This window comes from Cibotium barometz, chromosome 17, assembly GCF_041138505.1.
Source record: "Cibotium barometz isolate CiBa-2024 chromosome 17, ASM4113850v1, whole genome shotgun sequence".
Classification (NCBI taxonomy): domain Eukaryota; kingdom Viridiplantae; phylum Streptophyta; class Polypodiopsida; order Cyatheales; family Cibotiaceae; genus Cibotium; species Cibotium barometz.
This window is the reverse complement of record NC_141062.1, coordinates 39,183,183-39,199,100: the sequence shown is the minus strand read 5'-3', so window position 1 is coordinate 39,199,100 and position 15,918 is coordinate 39,183,183. Positions and strand designations below refer to the sequence as shown.

The 15,918-nt window shown below is 38.5% G+C and overlaps 1 protein-coding gene across 1 annotated transcript in view; it reads left to right on the top strand.

Moving 5' to 3' along the window:
• The first annotated feature begins 5,602 nt into the window (after nt 1-5,602).
• The window catches only part of LOC147629984 (uncharacterized), a 70,203-nt gene continuing 59,887 nt past the window's right edge, over nt 5,603-15,918 (top strand). The window contains exons 1-2 of the mRNA XM_086810901.1: nt 5,603-5,781; nt 6,288-6,411. Of these exons, the coding sequence (XP_086667027.1) occupies nt 5,678-5,781; nt 6,288-6,411 (228 nt within the window). The 5' untranslated portion in view covers nt 5,603-5,677. The remainder of the gene's footprint in view (nt 5,782-6,287; nt 6,412-15,918) is intronic.

Sequence of the window (15,918 nt, the reverse complement as noted above, 5' to 3'; positions counted from 1 at the left end):
GCAATTGAGTCTTGCTCTTGCTAATCTATCTCCTTATTGCATGCTAGTGAGTGTGTGTGAGTGAAGTGAGGTGAGAGGAGGGACGAGGACCCGTAGGTGGAATTGCTTCTCAAGGAGTTTAGAGCTTGGAGACCTCAAGGGAGAGATAAGTTAGTGACAACACACCCTTATTGCTATCATGTAGAGAAGAGATAAGTTAGTGACAACACACCCTTATTGCTATCATGTAGAGAAGAGAGAAGTTAATGACACACCCATCTTCACATGCACTTTCTCTTAGGACTTTTTTTTGTGTGTAGCATGTGTTTTCTAGACACATGGCTTTTTGGGACATGTAATATGGACGACTAGCCAAGCTTCGTCACTTCTCCTTCTATGTTTTGCCCTAGTGTTTCATTTAGTGCAGTTATAGTTTTTTTTAAAATAGTTATCAATAGTTTAATGTGAAACCAACATAAAAGACTTTTTCTAACCCCAAATCTCATGTATTTGATAAGTTTGAATGTAAGAAATTACGGATTGTTGTGTACACACATTGACACTCTCACAAATGTAGGAGAAAAACTTGAAGCACAATCTACAAATAAGCAAAGATGGAGAATAACATTAAAATCATTATTAAAATACAAAAGCTTTTGCTTCCCACTCATGAGAGAGCTTTGATATGTGCATGGAAACTACTAACGCATAGGGTACATACAAAAAGAGTACAAGGGCATGCATGCAATAAAAGTAGATGAGAGAGTGATGCGTGAGGGGTGATACTTGTTGAGAAAAAGTGGTGCCACACATAACACTAGGAGGTTTCAAAAAATTGGTCTAACCATCTAGACCCCAAAACCTTAAGGTGATGGAGGACGAGTGGAGGACCTCTGGTCTATCCATTTTGTGGAAATCTCCTAGTGTTATGTGTGGCACCACTTTTTCTCAACACCTCGACTTGGTGCCAACTTGTCCATTTTTTCTTAGCGCAAAGGTTGAACTTGTCCATGTTTTCTTGGCTTAGAGAATCAACTTAGCTTCTCTAGACACAAGTTGATATTAAACTAATAGAAGGATAATGACAACGTTTAACTAAAAACCCACATAAATCTCTAACATTAGAATGATCCAAGTACATCATTATATAGCTCTTCATGGAGCCTTAATCCATGCTTTGTGTATACCCTTGTGATTTCCATGTGTCAATAAATGCTTACACTACATGTGCCTCCTTACACTTTACATGTGCTACCTTTTTGACCTTTGACTTCACCTTTTACAAATGACCATACAAATCGACCTTTGACATTGGACCCTTAGTCTATTCCTTTTTGAATGTGCACTCCTCCCCTTGATCTACACATGTTGCACCCTCACACATTGCATTTCTCAACACCCCCCCTCAATGTGATGAGGGCCTAATGCCTAACATGCATTGACATGACCTCAACTCCATACTCATAAGTTGGAGCGGTCCTTCTAGGTTGCTCTATGAGCTACAATGTTGGCTTTGTCTTGACACTTTACACATTGGGAGAGTGAGGTTACAACCAAGGGTTAGGAGCCATGCTCCTTATATCATCTAGAAAAGATGCTCGGTATTGCCTCCATCCTGGGAGACATCATCACTGTCTTCCTTCTTTGTCATTACATTGGCTTCTTTGACTCTTCACTTATGCCATCTCAAGCCAGTAGTTAAATAGGTATCAGTAATCGTGTACTAAGTACCCACTAATCCCTCTTCTTCACTCTACTCATTGAGTGAGATAGCTCATCATCAGCTCATGGCATTTGCAGCACATAGGAGTTATGTGGAGCTAAGGAAACATCAAAGGAAAGCTCATCATCTCATCAAAAAGCTCACCATATGCATCTTACAAAGCTCCAAATCTTAGTAGCAACAGCTGGCGGAAAAAATTACAGTAGGAAGGAGTATCATTGAAGATTTCTCTCACCATTGGTAACAATTGAGTATTCCATTGTTTAATTGAGTAAATGTGGAGTATTCCTAGCAAGTTTCATACCGTTTCATGAGCTAATCAAGCTACAAATTCAAAGTTGGTCTTGCTCTCAAAATCGTTACTGTAATTGGCCTTTAATTCATTCATTTCTTGGTGTTTTTGGGCAAGTGAGAGCTCAAATCACAAGTTTGGGTTTTTCTCTACAATTTCATATCATCACATTTAATTTCCCCATTGATTTGAAGGGCTAATTGATCACTTGAACAATGAGAGTTTTTTGTATAAAAACAAAGAGCTCGGTTTTAGGTTTTTATGATAAATTACTTGCATTAGCACTAATCATTCCATTCAAATCACTCTTGTACTGAGATTAGACACTGATCTTGAGTGATACTCAAGTGTTCAGACCTTCCCAAAACCCTAAATGACTACTTCATTTGTGATTGAGAAGCTTAAAGCGGAGTCCTTCCACACATGGCAAGTTAGGATTAAATTTATGTTAATTAAGGATGAACTATGGGGCATTGTAAATGGAAGGGAAAAGTGTCCGAAGGATGAAGGGGATGAAAAGAACAAGTGGGTAAGCTAGAATGAAAAAGGATTAGCCACCATTGCATTAGGGATGCGAGATAGATTATTCATCGTATTGTATCATAAGATACATCTAAGGATGCTTAGGATGAGCTGAGAAATTGTTTGGGGCAAAGCAAAAGAATTAAAAAATAAGCTTAAAAATACAATTCTTTGGCTTCAACATTAAAGATAGTGACTCGCTTTCAGCACATGTTAACAAAATCAAGAGTATAACACAACAATTGGCTGGCACTGGGGCACCAGTAGAAGAGGAGGATGCCATAGCCATATTGTTAAAAAGCATGACACTTGAGGAGTATGGACCCTTGGTGGCTACCTTGAAGAACCTCCTAGATCCAACCAGTGTAGGAGTGGAAGCAACACTCATAGAAGAAGAGAAGCGGATTCTAGGGAAGATAGCCCAAGCTACAAGTGAGGAGAAAGCACCCTTCTCCAGAGAACTGGGATCGAGAACTAGAGAAGGACCAAGGATAAAGATGACCTACCATTACTATGGCAAAATTGGTCAAATGGCAAAAGATTACTGGCATAAGAAGAGAGCCAAAGAAGTCACTGTAATGACAAAGAAGGAAGACAGTGATGAGGTCTCCCAGGATAGAGGCAACATTGAGCATCTTTTCTAGATGATATGAGGAGTATGGCTCTTAACCATGGTTGTAACCCCACTGTCCCAGTGTGTAAAGTGTCAAAACAAAGCCAACATTGTAGCTCATAGAGCAACCTAGATGGACCGCTCCAAACATATGAGTATGGAGTGTAGGTCAAGTCAATGCATGTTAGGTGTTAGACCCTCATCACATTAAGGGGAGGTGTTGAGAAATGTAATGTTTAAGGGTGGAACATGTGTACATCAAGGAGAGGAGCATGCACATTAGAAAAGGAATAGACTAAGGGTCTAATGCCAAAACGATTGATTTGTATGGTCATTTATAAAAGGTGAAGTCAAAGGTCAAAAAGATAGCACATGGAAAGTGCAGAGGCACATGTCGTGTGAGCATTTAGTCACACATGGAAGACATAAGGGTGCACACAAAGCATGGATTGGTGCTCCATGAAGAGCTATATAATGATGTTCTTGGATCATTCTAATGCAAGAAATTTATGTGGGTTTTTAGTTAAATGTTATCATTATCCTTCTATTAGTTTAATCTCGATTTGTGTCTTAATCACTATGCTTAATTATGTCTCTCATTTGCTTTGAACCACCAACCATGCTTGATTTTCCAACATGGTATTAGAGCCACCAGAGAAGCTAAGTTGATCCTCTGAGCCAAGAAAACATGAATAAGTTCAACCACTGTGCTAAGAAAAAATGGACAAGTTAGGGGTGTTGAGAAAAAGTGATGCTACACGTAACACGGGTGTTGAGAAAAAGTACACGTAACACTAGGAAGTTTCCACAAAATGGATAGACCAAAGGTTCTCCATTACCTTAAAGTTTTGGGATTTGGATGGCTAGACCAATTTGTGGAAACCTCCAGTTATGCGTGCATAGCCGTGAACACAGTTGGGATGTGTGACCTCCCAGGACTTGGGCCTCCACCAATTTCCAACAACACTTGGGTTATATAGACTAAGTAAGCCTATAGTCTTGTTACAACTTCCAAACTCATCTTGACATGTTTTGACACATGTTCGGGCATACAACTCAAAAAAGTATCCTTTAGCCCTTAGTGCAGCACGATATGGAATATCTATCCATGCTTGATGTAGCCTATTTGGAGGTCCTATTGGAGGGTGTCCTAGTTGTTATGAAAACGTTGTGCACCTTACAGAGATGGCCTTACAAACATGAGCTAGAGGGTACTTGTGTAGTTATAAGTAGAGGGTAGGGTATTGATCCATAATTGAAATAAAATAACATTGGAACTCTTGATCTTGATCTTCCATGTTTAAGATTACGTATTTATATGTATTTATATGGCACATAAATTGGATAGAGTATTGATACAACATTAAAATAAAATAACATTGGAACTCTTGAACTTGACCTTCCATGTTTAAGATTATGTATTTATATAACATATAAAATGGGCCCTGTGTTAGTTTTAGCTTTCAAAATATTTGCTTTAAATAAATTAATAGAAAAGATTTGAAAAATAGATAAATAAAATTATTAAATGAGTATTTATCCATCGTTTTTTGAACTTTAGCAGCCATGAGATTATGGGATGTAGGGAGGACTCCGGAGCAATTTCCAAAATAGCAAATGTGCTTGTAAAATATGAGCCATTTCTATAATAGCAAAGATTTTGAATTTTAATGAGTGTTTAGGGAGAGTGTTTAACTCTAGAAACAACCTTAAAGAAATGGATGATTGTTGAACCCTAATATATATTTACACCCAAAACTTTTTTTTTGGGTTTGGGTTGACACATAGCTATGATAATGTTGAATATTTCAAGATAATTAATGTAAATTTTAATATAAAAAATGATTTAAATTTATTTATTTTTGGAGAGAAAGAGATTTATATACTATACAAGTAATATTATACATATGGCAGCAAGTCCATCTCGGTTACTACGAATCGTTCCAAAATCAAAGGGTTTGCAAAAAACCTGGGTTCGATGTGCCCACTAGCCTAAAGAGATGAGAGGTGTAGCCAATCACCCATAAACTTCTTGTTGCCAATGGCAGCAAGTCCATCTCAGTTTCTAGAGATCTTTCCAAAATCAATGGGTTCGCAATATTATGCATATGTATGTATGTATATATTTATTTATGTATTTAATTGAGAAATAAAAATCCTTGGTGTTATATTATGCGATTGAGATATTAATTATATCAAGATCTAGAGTAACTCATTTTTCACACACACACACACATTGTAAATGTGTGGACCACACACACACACACGCATTGTAAATGTGTGGACCACACATTTAAAAATTAACTATAGTAATACACACACATTGTAAATTTGTATATTTTAGGACATTAAAAATTAATCGAAGTGAACGAATAATAAAAACCAAAAGCAGGCTTTTTTGTTTTTTTTTTTGTTTTTGAGTTGACCCGATAAATTATAAAGAATTAGAATATAGCACAGAGGAGCAGTAAGAAATTAAACCAAGGATTAGTGGCATGATTAATCTTACAAATCTATAACGGAATGCCCTTTTTGGTAAGCCACTCCAATGCAAGGAGCTCGCCTATGGAGCTGGCTTCAAAGTGCAGTGGCAAAACGTGCCGAAGGACTGCAATATCGTGCTTACATGGATTCTCTTCTTCGAAATCTGAGGTTTTTACTGCACTGTTTTCAACCTTCACCCTTATTAATCTAGCAGTAATCCTCGATTTTGCATTTACAAAAAGAAAGAAAAGTTATTAATCTAGCATTAATATCACACCCCACCTTGATTTTGCGTTTATAAGAAAGAAAGAAAAGATTAGCATGCCCACAAGACCAGATCCGTACTCTTGTATAATTGGGTATATAATCATTATGATTAATTAATCTGCATGTTGTTAGTATTCTTATTAATAGTAATAATGTTAATGTATTCTGTTTATTCCATCAATTTTCTCACAATGAAAAAATGACAGTTGTAACTATTTTGATAAATAAATAATTGTAGAATGATAAAACAGCTGCAGTAATTTGAAAAAAATAACTGAATGTAGAATAGTAAACAATTTGGAATGACTTAAATAAATGCATTAATGCAAACTATGTTCCATGTGTATATACTGGATGGGTGAAGTATGAAGTATTTTTCATAAAATCTTGTTTTGGCCACACCACAGAGAATATCCTCAAGTTATTGGGCAGGAGTCATTGCTTCAAGAGAGAATCCATGAGCTCTACAAGGAAGCAATCCAAAGGCATGCGAAGCTTATCGCTGACAGGCGGGCGCAAACCCATCTGCAAGTAAGTTAAATTCTGATTTTCAATATTTTTTTAATTGCAGTGCAAAGGTTAGGGTTAGCAGATACTATGTCTGAGCCCTGATGATAAAAAGGGATATAGGCCATGAGTGTTGTGAATATCTTGTCACCTCTCATGGTTCCACAACATTGTAAAATGAGATCAAAAGTGTTACAATACATCCATGAAGTAACTGTCTCATGGAATCAGATAAGACAAACTGGCTAATACAACATTCATGGGTATGGCAATGAATAGCTGAAACATGTGGTGATAAAAACTCCCCAGTTCAAAGAAAGGGAGGACTCAGCATCTCAAGTACAAGCCCTCTATCTGGCTGATAGATATCAGTGTGTCTCCTCCGCATCTGTGACAGACTCTCTACATCCAGCACCTGTGGTGGAGCACTCATATGCTACTGAAGGATCTCTCAGATTTGGAGAGGTTGTGACCAACTGACCACTGGATTGACCTGCTGAGCAGCCTTTTAGGCTGGGCAGTTTGGTGGACGGGCTGGAGCGGTGTGGGTGGACAGCAGCCCGGGCAGCCGGGCTGACAGCGAGGACTGGGCAGACAGCAGCTTAATAGCAAACAGCTCAGACCTGAAGAGTCCCAGAGCAATTTAAGAGTCCCCAGCAGCTCATGTGATTCAGCTATGAATAGGCTTCCCCAGTCCTCATTGCCATCATTCTCTATTTCCTTTCCTATGTAGAAGTGACCTTTGGGGGAGCTCAAGAGCAGGAAAAGCAGGACGAGCCAGCATTTGCGCCCGACAGTAGGATTCATGTGCAACTTGGGCTGAGTTCAGAGTGTTGATCTCTTTTGTAACTTCCAGATAGCCATTTGTACTTCTACTCACTGTATAATTGGGGTTGGTTTCTTGGAGTCAATACTACAAGTTTAGCATAGGTTAACTTGTGTATAATTGTGTTTTCTGCAAGTCTTCTGTTGTACCCCTTCTCTGTTAAAACTTTCATAGCACCAATAGGCTAACAGTCGTTTTAGTCCAGTATGCCTTTGACGTCTAGCATGCTGTAATTGTAGTGCTCTCTCCAATGTGACCGTTGGGAGGCATGATGATCGAGGTATCTCTGGTGGTGCTTGTATGCATTGTTAGCCAGTCCATCTGTAACCGATGTGCCTCAAACTGTTGGACCATCTGGGAGTACCAAGATATGCTATTCCCTCGTGAGAGAGAGAAAAGAAAGAAAGAAATATTTTATTATCATCTACTAAAGAGTCAATGGGTCTATGAGACCAAAAAATGTTACATACATTCCATGTGGAAATTGGAGATCATAAACATGGAAACAAAAATGCCAAAGAAAATAGGCCCATGCACTAACAGTCGTTTCAGTCCAGTATGCCTTTGACATCTAGCATGCTGTAATTGTAGTGCTTTCTCCAATGTGACCCTTGGGAGGCGCGATGGTTGAGGTATCCCTGGTGCTGCTAGTATGCGTTGTTAGCCAGTCCATCTGTAATTGATGTGCCATTGGACCACCTGGGAGTACCAAGATATGCTATTCCCTCGTGAGAGAGAGAAAAGAAAGATTTTATTAACATCTACTAAAGAATCAATGGGTCTATGAGACCAAAAAATGTTACATACATTCCATACGGAAATTGAAGATCATAAACATGGAAACAAAAAATGCCAAAGAAAATAGGCCCATGCACTAGCCGGGTCCTAGATGTACGATGAGTTATGAGTTTGGTGTAACCATTGGTGCTCATCGTGGGTCATCCTCCTCTATGATTGTACAGAGGCAATATTTACCACTCAAGGCAGAGCCTCTCTGTCTTTGAAGAATGTCCTCAATCTTAAACAGACGAGAAGAGGGTGTGGATCTGGGAGGACAGGGGCTTCTAGCTCTCTGCCCAATCTTGGATAAATCCACGTATGCAGGGGTCTAGAGTCCAGGGCCCAATCTCCTTGGGGGTGTGGGTGTCCCATTCATGGTTTCTCAATCCCCTCGGGTGTCGGCAGCTTGTGCTGAGAATGTTGCAGCTGTCACAAACCCCTAATTTCTTGGATCATGAGGGACATAATTATCCCACTCGGTGGGATCCATGGGACTTGAACATTTGGCCATGTACATACGGTGTACTCTATGGCAGAGGGAGATGATGGATACAAGACATCTGAGGGTGGCTATCCAAGTTTACATGTGCATATGCATCATTGATGTTTGCTTGGACTTTATTTTCATTTGTGTGACATTGTTTGAACCGAGGCTGGTCAAGACCTCGGCCGACTTGGCTATGCGAGACGTCCTCCATTGACTCTCCGTCAGCTATTGCAACTTAACAGATTAGGTCTCCACGACCTCATTCACAAGACGGTCAAAATGCTTCCCCAGCATTCTTGACATAAAATAGTCATTTTAAAAACAGGTCATAAATACAGTTTCTATAAACTCTCGTCTTTCTATATTGTTCCACATCATTCTCATTTGTTTCATATGTATTCCAATTCTCACTACATCATTTTCTATTTCATCATATCTTTTCTCATTTATCCGCATCAGATCTCATCCACTCGCATCTACCCATATCCACATCTCATCACATCATATTCGTTCACATCACACATCACATCTATCTCCATTTACATCATATCACATTCATTCATAACCATCACATTCATTCGTTCATATCTACCACATACATTCTCATAACCACCCCATCACATACATTCTCTCCACATTATATCACATCACTTCTATCCACATCCTATCTCATTCATACACATCTCATCTCATTCATCCACATCCATCCAATCGTTCATAGGTACGACTTCTCACATCTATCCATACATTTATATCTATCACTTCACATCCACATATCTTCACATCCACATATATTCATGACACATCACATCTCTTTATATCACATCACATTCTTTCACATACACATCTATATCCATTCTTTCACATACATCCACATCCATTCTTTCACATACTCATTCACATCCATTCTTCACATACACATCACATTCTTTCACATACGTATCCACATCCATTCTTTCACATACACATCCACGTCCATTCTTCACTTATACATTCACATCCATTCTTCACTTATACATTCATATCCATTTTCATCACATATCATCCACTCACATCCCATATCATTCATTTACATCCTGATTCACATGACATCACATCCCATCCATTCATTCACATCTATCTGATTCACATCACATCTCATCACCTCTATTCACATCACATCCACCCATCCATTCATTCACACCTATTTGATTCTCATCACATCTATTCACCTCACATCTCATTACCTCTATTCACATCACATCCATCCATCCATTCATTCATATCTATTTGATTCTCATCACATCTATTCACCTCACATCTCATTACCTCTATTCGCATCACATCCATCCATCCATTCATTCACATCTATCTGATTCTCATCACATCTCATCAAATCTATTCACCTCTATTCACCTCATATCTCATCACCTCTATTCACATCACATCCATCCATCCATTCATTCACATCTATCTGATTCACATCACATCTCATCACATCTATTCACCTCACATCTCATTACCTCTATTCACATCACATCACATCCATCTGATTACCTCTATTCACATCACATCACATCCATCCATCCATCCATTCATTCATATCTATCTGATTCTCATCACATCTATTCACCTCACATCTCATTACCTCTATTCACATCACATCCATCTATCCATTCATTCACATCTATCTGATTCTCATCACATCTCATCACATCTATTCACCTCACATCTCATCACCTCTATTCACCTCACATCTCATCACCTCTATTCACATCACATCCATCCATCCATCCATTCATTCACACCTATCTGATTCTCATCACATCTCATTACATCTATTCACCTCACATCTCATCACCTCTATTCACATCACATCCATCCATCCATCCATTCATTCAAATAAAAATAAATCCTTTATGCATCTATCTATGCATAAAATCAATTTTAATGAAAATAACACTTTTGAAATAAAAATAAATCCTTTATGCATCTATCTATGCATAAAATCAATTTTAATAAAAATAACACTTTTGATATAAAAATAAATCCTTTATGCATCTTTCTATGCATAAAATCAATTTTAATGAAAATAACACTTTTGAAATAAAAAGAAATCCTTTATGCATCTTTCTATGCATAAAATCAATTTTAATGAAAACAACACTTTTGAAATAAAATTTTAATGAGAATAACACTTTTGAAATAAAAATAAATCCTTTATGCATCTTTCTATGTATAAAATCAATTTTAATGAAAATAACACTTTTGAAAGAAAAATAAATCCTTTATGCATCTTTCTATGCATAAAATCAATTTTAATGAGAATAACACTTTTGAAAGAAAAATAAATCTTTTATGCATCTTTCTATGCATAAAATCAATTTTAATGAAAATAACACTTTTGAAAGAAAAATAAATCTTTTATGTATCTTTCTACGCATAAAATCAATTTTAATGAGAATAACACTTTTGAAAGAAAAATAAATCTTTTATGCATCTTTCTACACATAAAATCAATTTTAATAAGAATAACACTTTTGAAAGAAAAATAAATCTTTTATGCATTCTTCTACGCATAAAATCAATTTTAATGAGAATAACACTTTTGAAAGAAAAATAAATCTTTTATGCATCTTTCTATGCATAAAATCAATTTTAATGAGAATAACACTTTGAAATAAAAATAAATCTTTTATGCATCTTTCTATGCATAAAATCAATTTTAATGAAAACAATACTTTTATAATAAAAATTTTCATTATGCATCTTTCTATACATAGAAATTAAATTCAATGAAAACAACACTTTTATAATAAAAAATTTCATTATGTATCTTTCTATGCATAGAAATTAAATTCAATGAAAACAATACTTTTATAATAAAAATTTTCATTATGCATCTTTCTATGCATAGAAATTAAATTCAATGAAAATAACACTTTTATAATAAATTTTTTTACTATGTATCTTCCTATGCATAAAAATTAATTTTTATAATTAATAATACTGATATCCATGCATATTCATAGGTGAATATGTACATGGAGTAAATTAGAATATTTCTTTTAGAATGTACAAATGGTGGGAATTACTCTTTTAGAATAACATAAAAATAAACTTTCTTTTCCACAAAATTCAAGAAAATTTTGCTATAACCTCCTTTGTATGGTTGACCATTTCTCAATTTTTAAGATTTTATTTTCTATTTAAATTAACCCCAATAAGGTATAAAGGACTCTAATCTACACAATTTTCAATTTCAAGAGAGTAAACAATAAGAAAAGTTTAATCAATTTATTTGTTAATCATTCTAGAATAAAGAAGGGCTGAATTGTAAGGAAGAGAAGGGGATGGTCTTTTCATCAAGGCATAGCATCAGAATTTAATTTAATCAACTATAAAAAACAAGAAGATTAAGAAAACCATAGATTTAAAATTTAAAAGTAAGAAGAATTTAGCTTACATAGAGTTTGTAAGCTTTTCTTTGGCTTGAGGGATTGAGGGTTCTACTCTTGTTTGGATCAAGAGTGGCCACCAATTACTTTGGAGAGGATTAAGCCAAAAACAATTGAATTATCAAGAAAATTCAATGTAATTGGCTCTGGGTAGGAATAGAGTAACAGTGCATAAACACTATTAACCTTTTACAAAGGGGGAGGCTTCTATTTATAGGAAAAAAAGTTGATGAAGATGTAACCATGGACCCTTCAGAACTGCAGAAACTGGAATCACCTAGGAGAGAACACCCACCAACTTATTTCCTCCAAACAAAATGCCACCACAAACAGCAAGGAACTTTGCTTGGCTATGAATTCCCACACAAGTGTGTAGTGAACTCTAAGAATAAGAAGATGAGCTGCTGGACACACCGCACCCATAATCCCTAACAGTGGACGATGAACACATCACGTCCCAAAAGCCTTAAACAATGAACTCGGAACAAATCCAGTCTATAATCTCTGCTACACCAAAGATAACTATGTCTTGCAAAATATCTAATGCTTGGAACTCCGAATCATGGTTCCTATGCACCAGTAAGCGGAGCTGCAATCAACCCCCTCTCCTACCCACAAGCCTCCTCTGGCTGGAAGCACATGGGGAAACTGCATGTATACTAGAGAAGTACACCATCTTGGTCCTCTTGAGCCGGAAATGCCTTGGGAACCCTAGATGTGTTACTAGAAGTATCTGTATCACTGTCATGTGTCGTGTCTTTGCCCTTCTTCTGAGGTGATTGGTCTTGTCCTTCTTCTTGGACAAACAATCCTTGGACAGATGTCCTCTCTTCCCACATGAGAAGCAACGACTCCGACCTTTCTTCTGTACTGATATAAGTGCATAGTTGGTTCCGTCCAACTTGTCATCCTTGTTCGTACAGGGGGGAGCCATATCCACAGCAACAAAGTACACAAATCTGAGCACTCCAAGACTCCTCTCGAGCACTCTCTGACGAAGCGAGGCACCAGGACCAATCAGCCCCCTCTCAAATCTGAGAGAGAAAGAGGCTGGACACAGCACCAAAACAGTCCACCAAAATGCACCGAAAACACCCAACCGGAGGGAGGGGAGGCCGGGGAGGAAGTAGAGAGGTTGGGGCCGCTTGTCGGGATGCACCACATGCAAGAAAACACTTTCCACTGCAGTCCATGCTGTAAAAACAGAGAAAAACAGCCCTTTCACTGCGATCAATGCTAAAAAACAGCACCAAGAAGCTTGCCGCTGATGCGTGGCACGAAGCAGCAGCAACAGGGCAGCCCGGGGAGTGAAACGCTGATGAGGAAGAGCACCGGGAATAGAAAAACGCAGCTATGTTCAGAAAACGCAGCCACTATTTGGTCTCCAGGAAAACGCAGCAGTTGGAAAGGGGAAGAACAGTTGCATTCAGAAGCCAGAAACGCAGCCAATATATGAAGAAAACAGTCACCTTGTAGGATGCAGCCGGGTACCTAAGCGATTGATACCATGTTGGAGTATGCACAGGCGGAAGCATAGACAAAACAAGAGAGAAGAGGGAGCAAAGGAGAGAGAGCTTGTGGACAAGATCACCTTTTATAATAGAATGAAGCTTTACAATGGCAATAGCCAGCAAGAAAGTGTTGAACTTGTGCTTGGGATTGAGCTACATCAAGTGAATATGTGAGGCTCCTTTTTTATAGTGAAGGGAGTGAGCTGGCCAACTGCTCACGACTTCCTAAAATAGAAGAAATAGCTAAAATACCCCAAAAATAGGTAAAGCCAATATAACACTAAGATGCACAATATTCTAACATGTACATATTACATTAAAACAAGGCCGGACAACCAATAAAAAGGGCTTGTGAAGTAAAGGTTTTCACACACACTTAAGTGTGGACACCCGGGGAAAAGGCCATCATTAATATATGTTTGGCACCTTTCTAATAAGCATGGCTTTCATAAAAGCAAACATTAAAGCTTATAAAGCTTTTGGGAAAAAGTGTGGAAAAGCAAGGCAACCCATATATATGCACATGCTTGGGACTTTCTCATGCACACATCAAGAGGCGCCTACTCTCTCTCTCTCTCTCTCTCTCACCTCATCGCTTGGAGCTGTACGACCAATGCTATATGGACGGTTGTGCCATTGCCACCATACGAACTGTACGGACATATGTAAGACATTGTATGGATAGGGTGGGCTTTCTCATGCGCACGTCAAGAGGTGCCTACTCTCTCTCACCCCATCTCTTGGAGTTGTACGGACGTATGTGCAACTACCACATCATCACCGTACAGGGCTGTACGGTTAGGGCAGACGTGCTGCCAAGAACCCTAATTTTCTGTCAAAAACCCTAAGTTTCTATCAAAAACCCTAAAAACAGCAAAAATCCTAATTTCAGTAGGAACCCTAGCTTGGGACAGGTTCTTCTTGCTTGAAAGGGTGTTCTACGCAAGGGATTTGCAGATTTGGTTGCTGATGAAATCCTAAGAGCAACGAAATCTGGGACATGTTCTTCTTGTGTCGTGAAAGGGTGTTCTACACAAGGGATTTTCCGATTTGGTTGCTAATGAAATCCTAAAAAAATTTCCAGACTTTTTTTGATCACATGAGAGCCTTTCTGGGATTGCCCTACCGCTTGTGTGTGTGAATAGCTCTTTTGAAGATTTGTCAACTCCACATCTGGTGTGGATTGCTCGACTCCGGAACTCTTATGCACAAGGCGGAAGAGTTCAGGTATAGGCCCTTGGGATATTTACATGTGACATGGGTGCTTGTAGAAGTGTGTCTATGATTTAATACTAAGTAAAAGACATTAACGCTAATCCTATGTTTAGCAAACACATAGAAGACAAGGTAGAGCTAATCTACTCTATATTCCAAATGTGAATCTGTAGAATGATCTTGGATCTTGACCTAGATCCAATTTGTGCATGCTAATCTACGTGCATACAAAAGCTTGCTGATTCCACATCTTGGTGCTCTCCAGATGCTTGCTTTCTTGTCTAGAGTTCCTCTATGTGGGGATTCTTGCCAACACCTGTGAGATGCCTGAGAGATCTATGTGATTTTTGCCTTTCCATGCCCTTTGACCTCCTTTATATAGAGATAAGATGGAACAGGTTGGTTTTGCCTTTTTGACCTACATAATGATGTCCAAAAAGCCGTGTTTGGGCCTCCAAACTGTGCCCAAAAGGTGTGCCATCCATGGGCTCATGTTCTAAGCACTTCTGGGCACCTATAGGGCCTCAGAATCAGGTCCAAATTTGCCTCTAAATCTGCCCATATACTTGCTAGGAAAGATAATCGTGTCTATAAGCATTGGGATTAACGGATGCACATGACATCCCCTAGTGCTAAGCTTGGGGCACTCGGGTACTCCTTACATCTTTACTCCGATTCCGTTCCAGTCCAATTGAAGGCTCCACTTCATATCCTTTGGCTCAACCCCAAGCTTTCTGACTTGGTCTTCAAGTTCTCTGGCTTGATATGTGGATCTTGTGAATCACATTAGTCTCATCCTCCTCCTCACAAGATTTGGAGAGATTTTATGGAAGCTTCTCGGAACTATCAGGCTGACCTCATCCTCCTCCAAATAGGATTTGGAGAGATCTACCTTCTTGGAAACTGTTGGGCTGACCTCATCCTTCTCCAGACGGGATTTGGAGGGACCCACCCGCTTGATCTATGGTTCTAGTTCTGGTTCTGTTTTCGCTTCTGGCTCTGGTACGTGCATCCCAGGAAACGGCACCTCCTTGAAAACACGTCCTTCAATGATCACATCTCGTGAGAACTCTTGCCTTGGAAGCTCTCCCTTTCTTGGGTCAATGCTCTGGGTCTTGGGCTGCTTGACAACCCTAGGCGATTCCTCCTTGGCCTTTGCTGATGCTTCCATGAACGGTGCCCGTGTTTCCTTGATATGTGCTTTGCTTGCACAGAAGCAAGAAGTAGGGCTTGATGTGCCTCTTCATAAAGCTTTACTTGACGTGCTACTTTCTC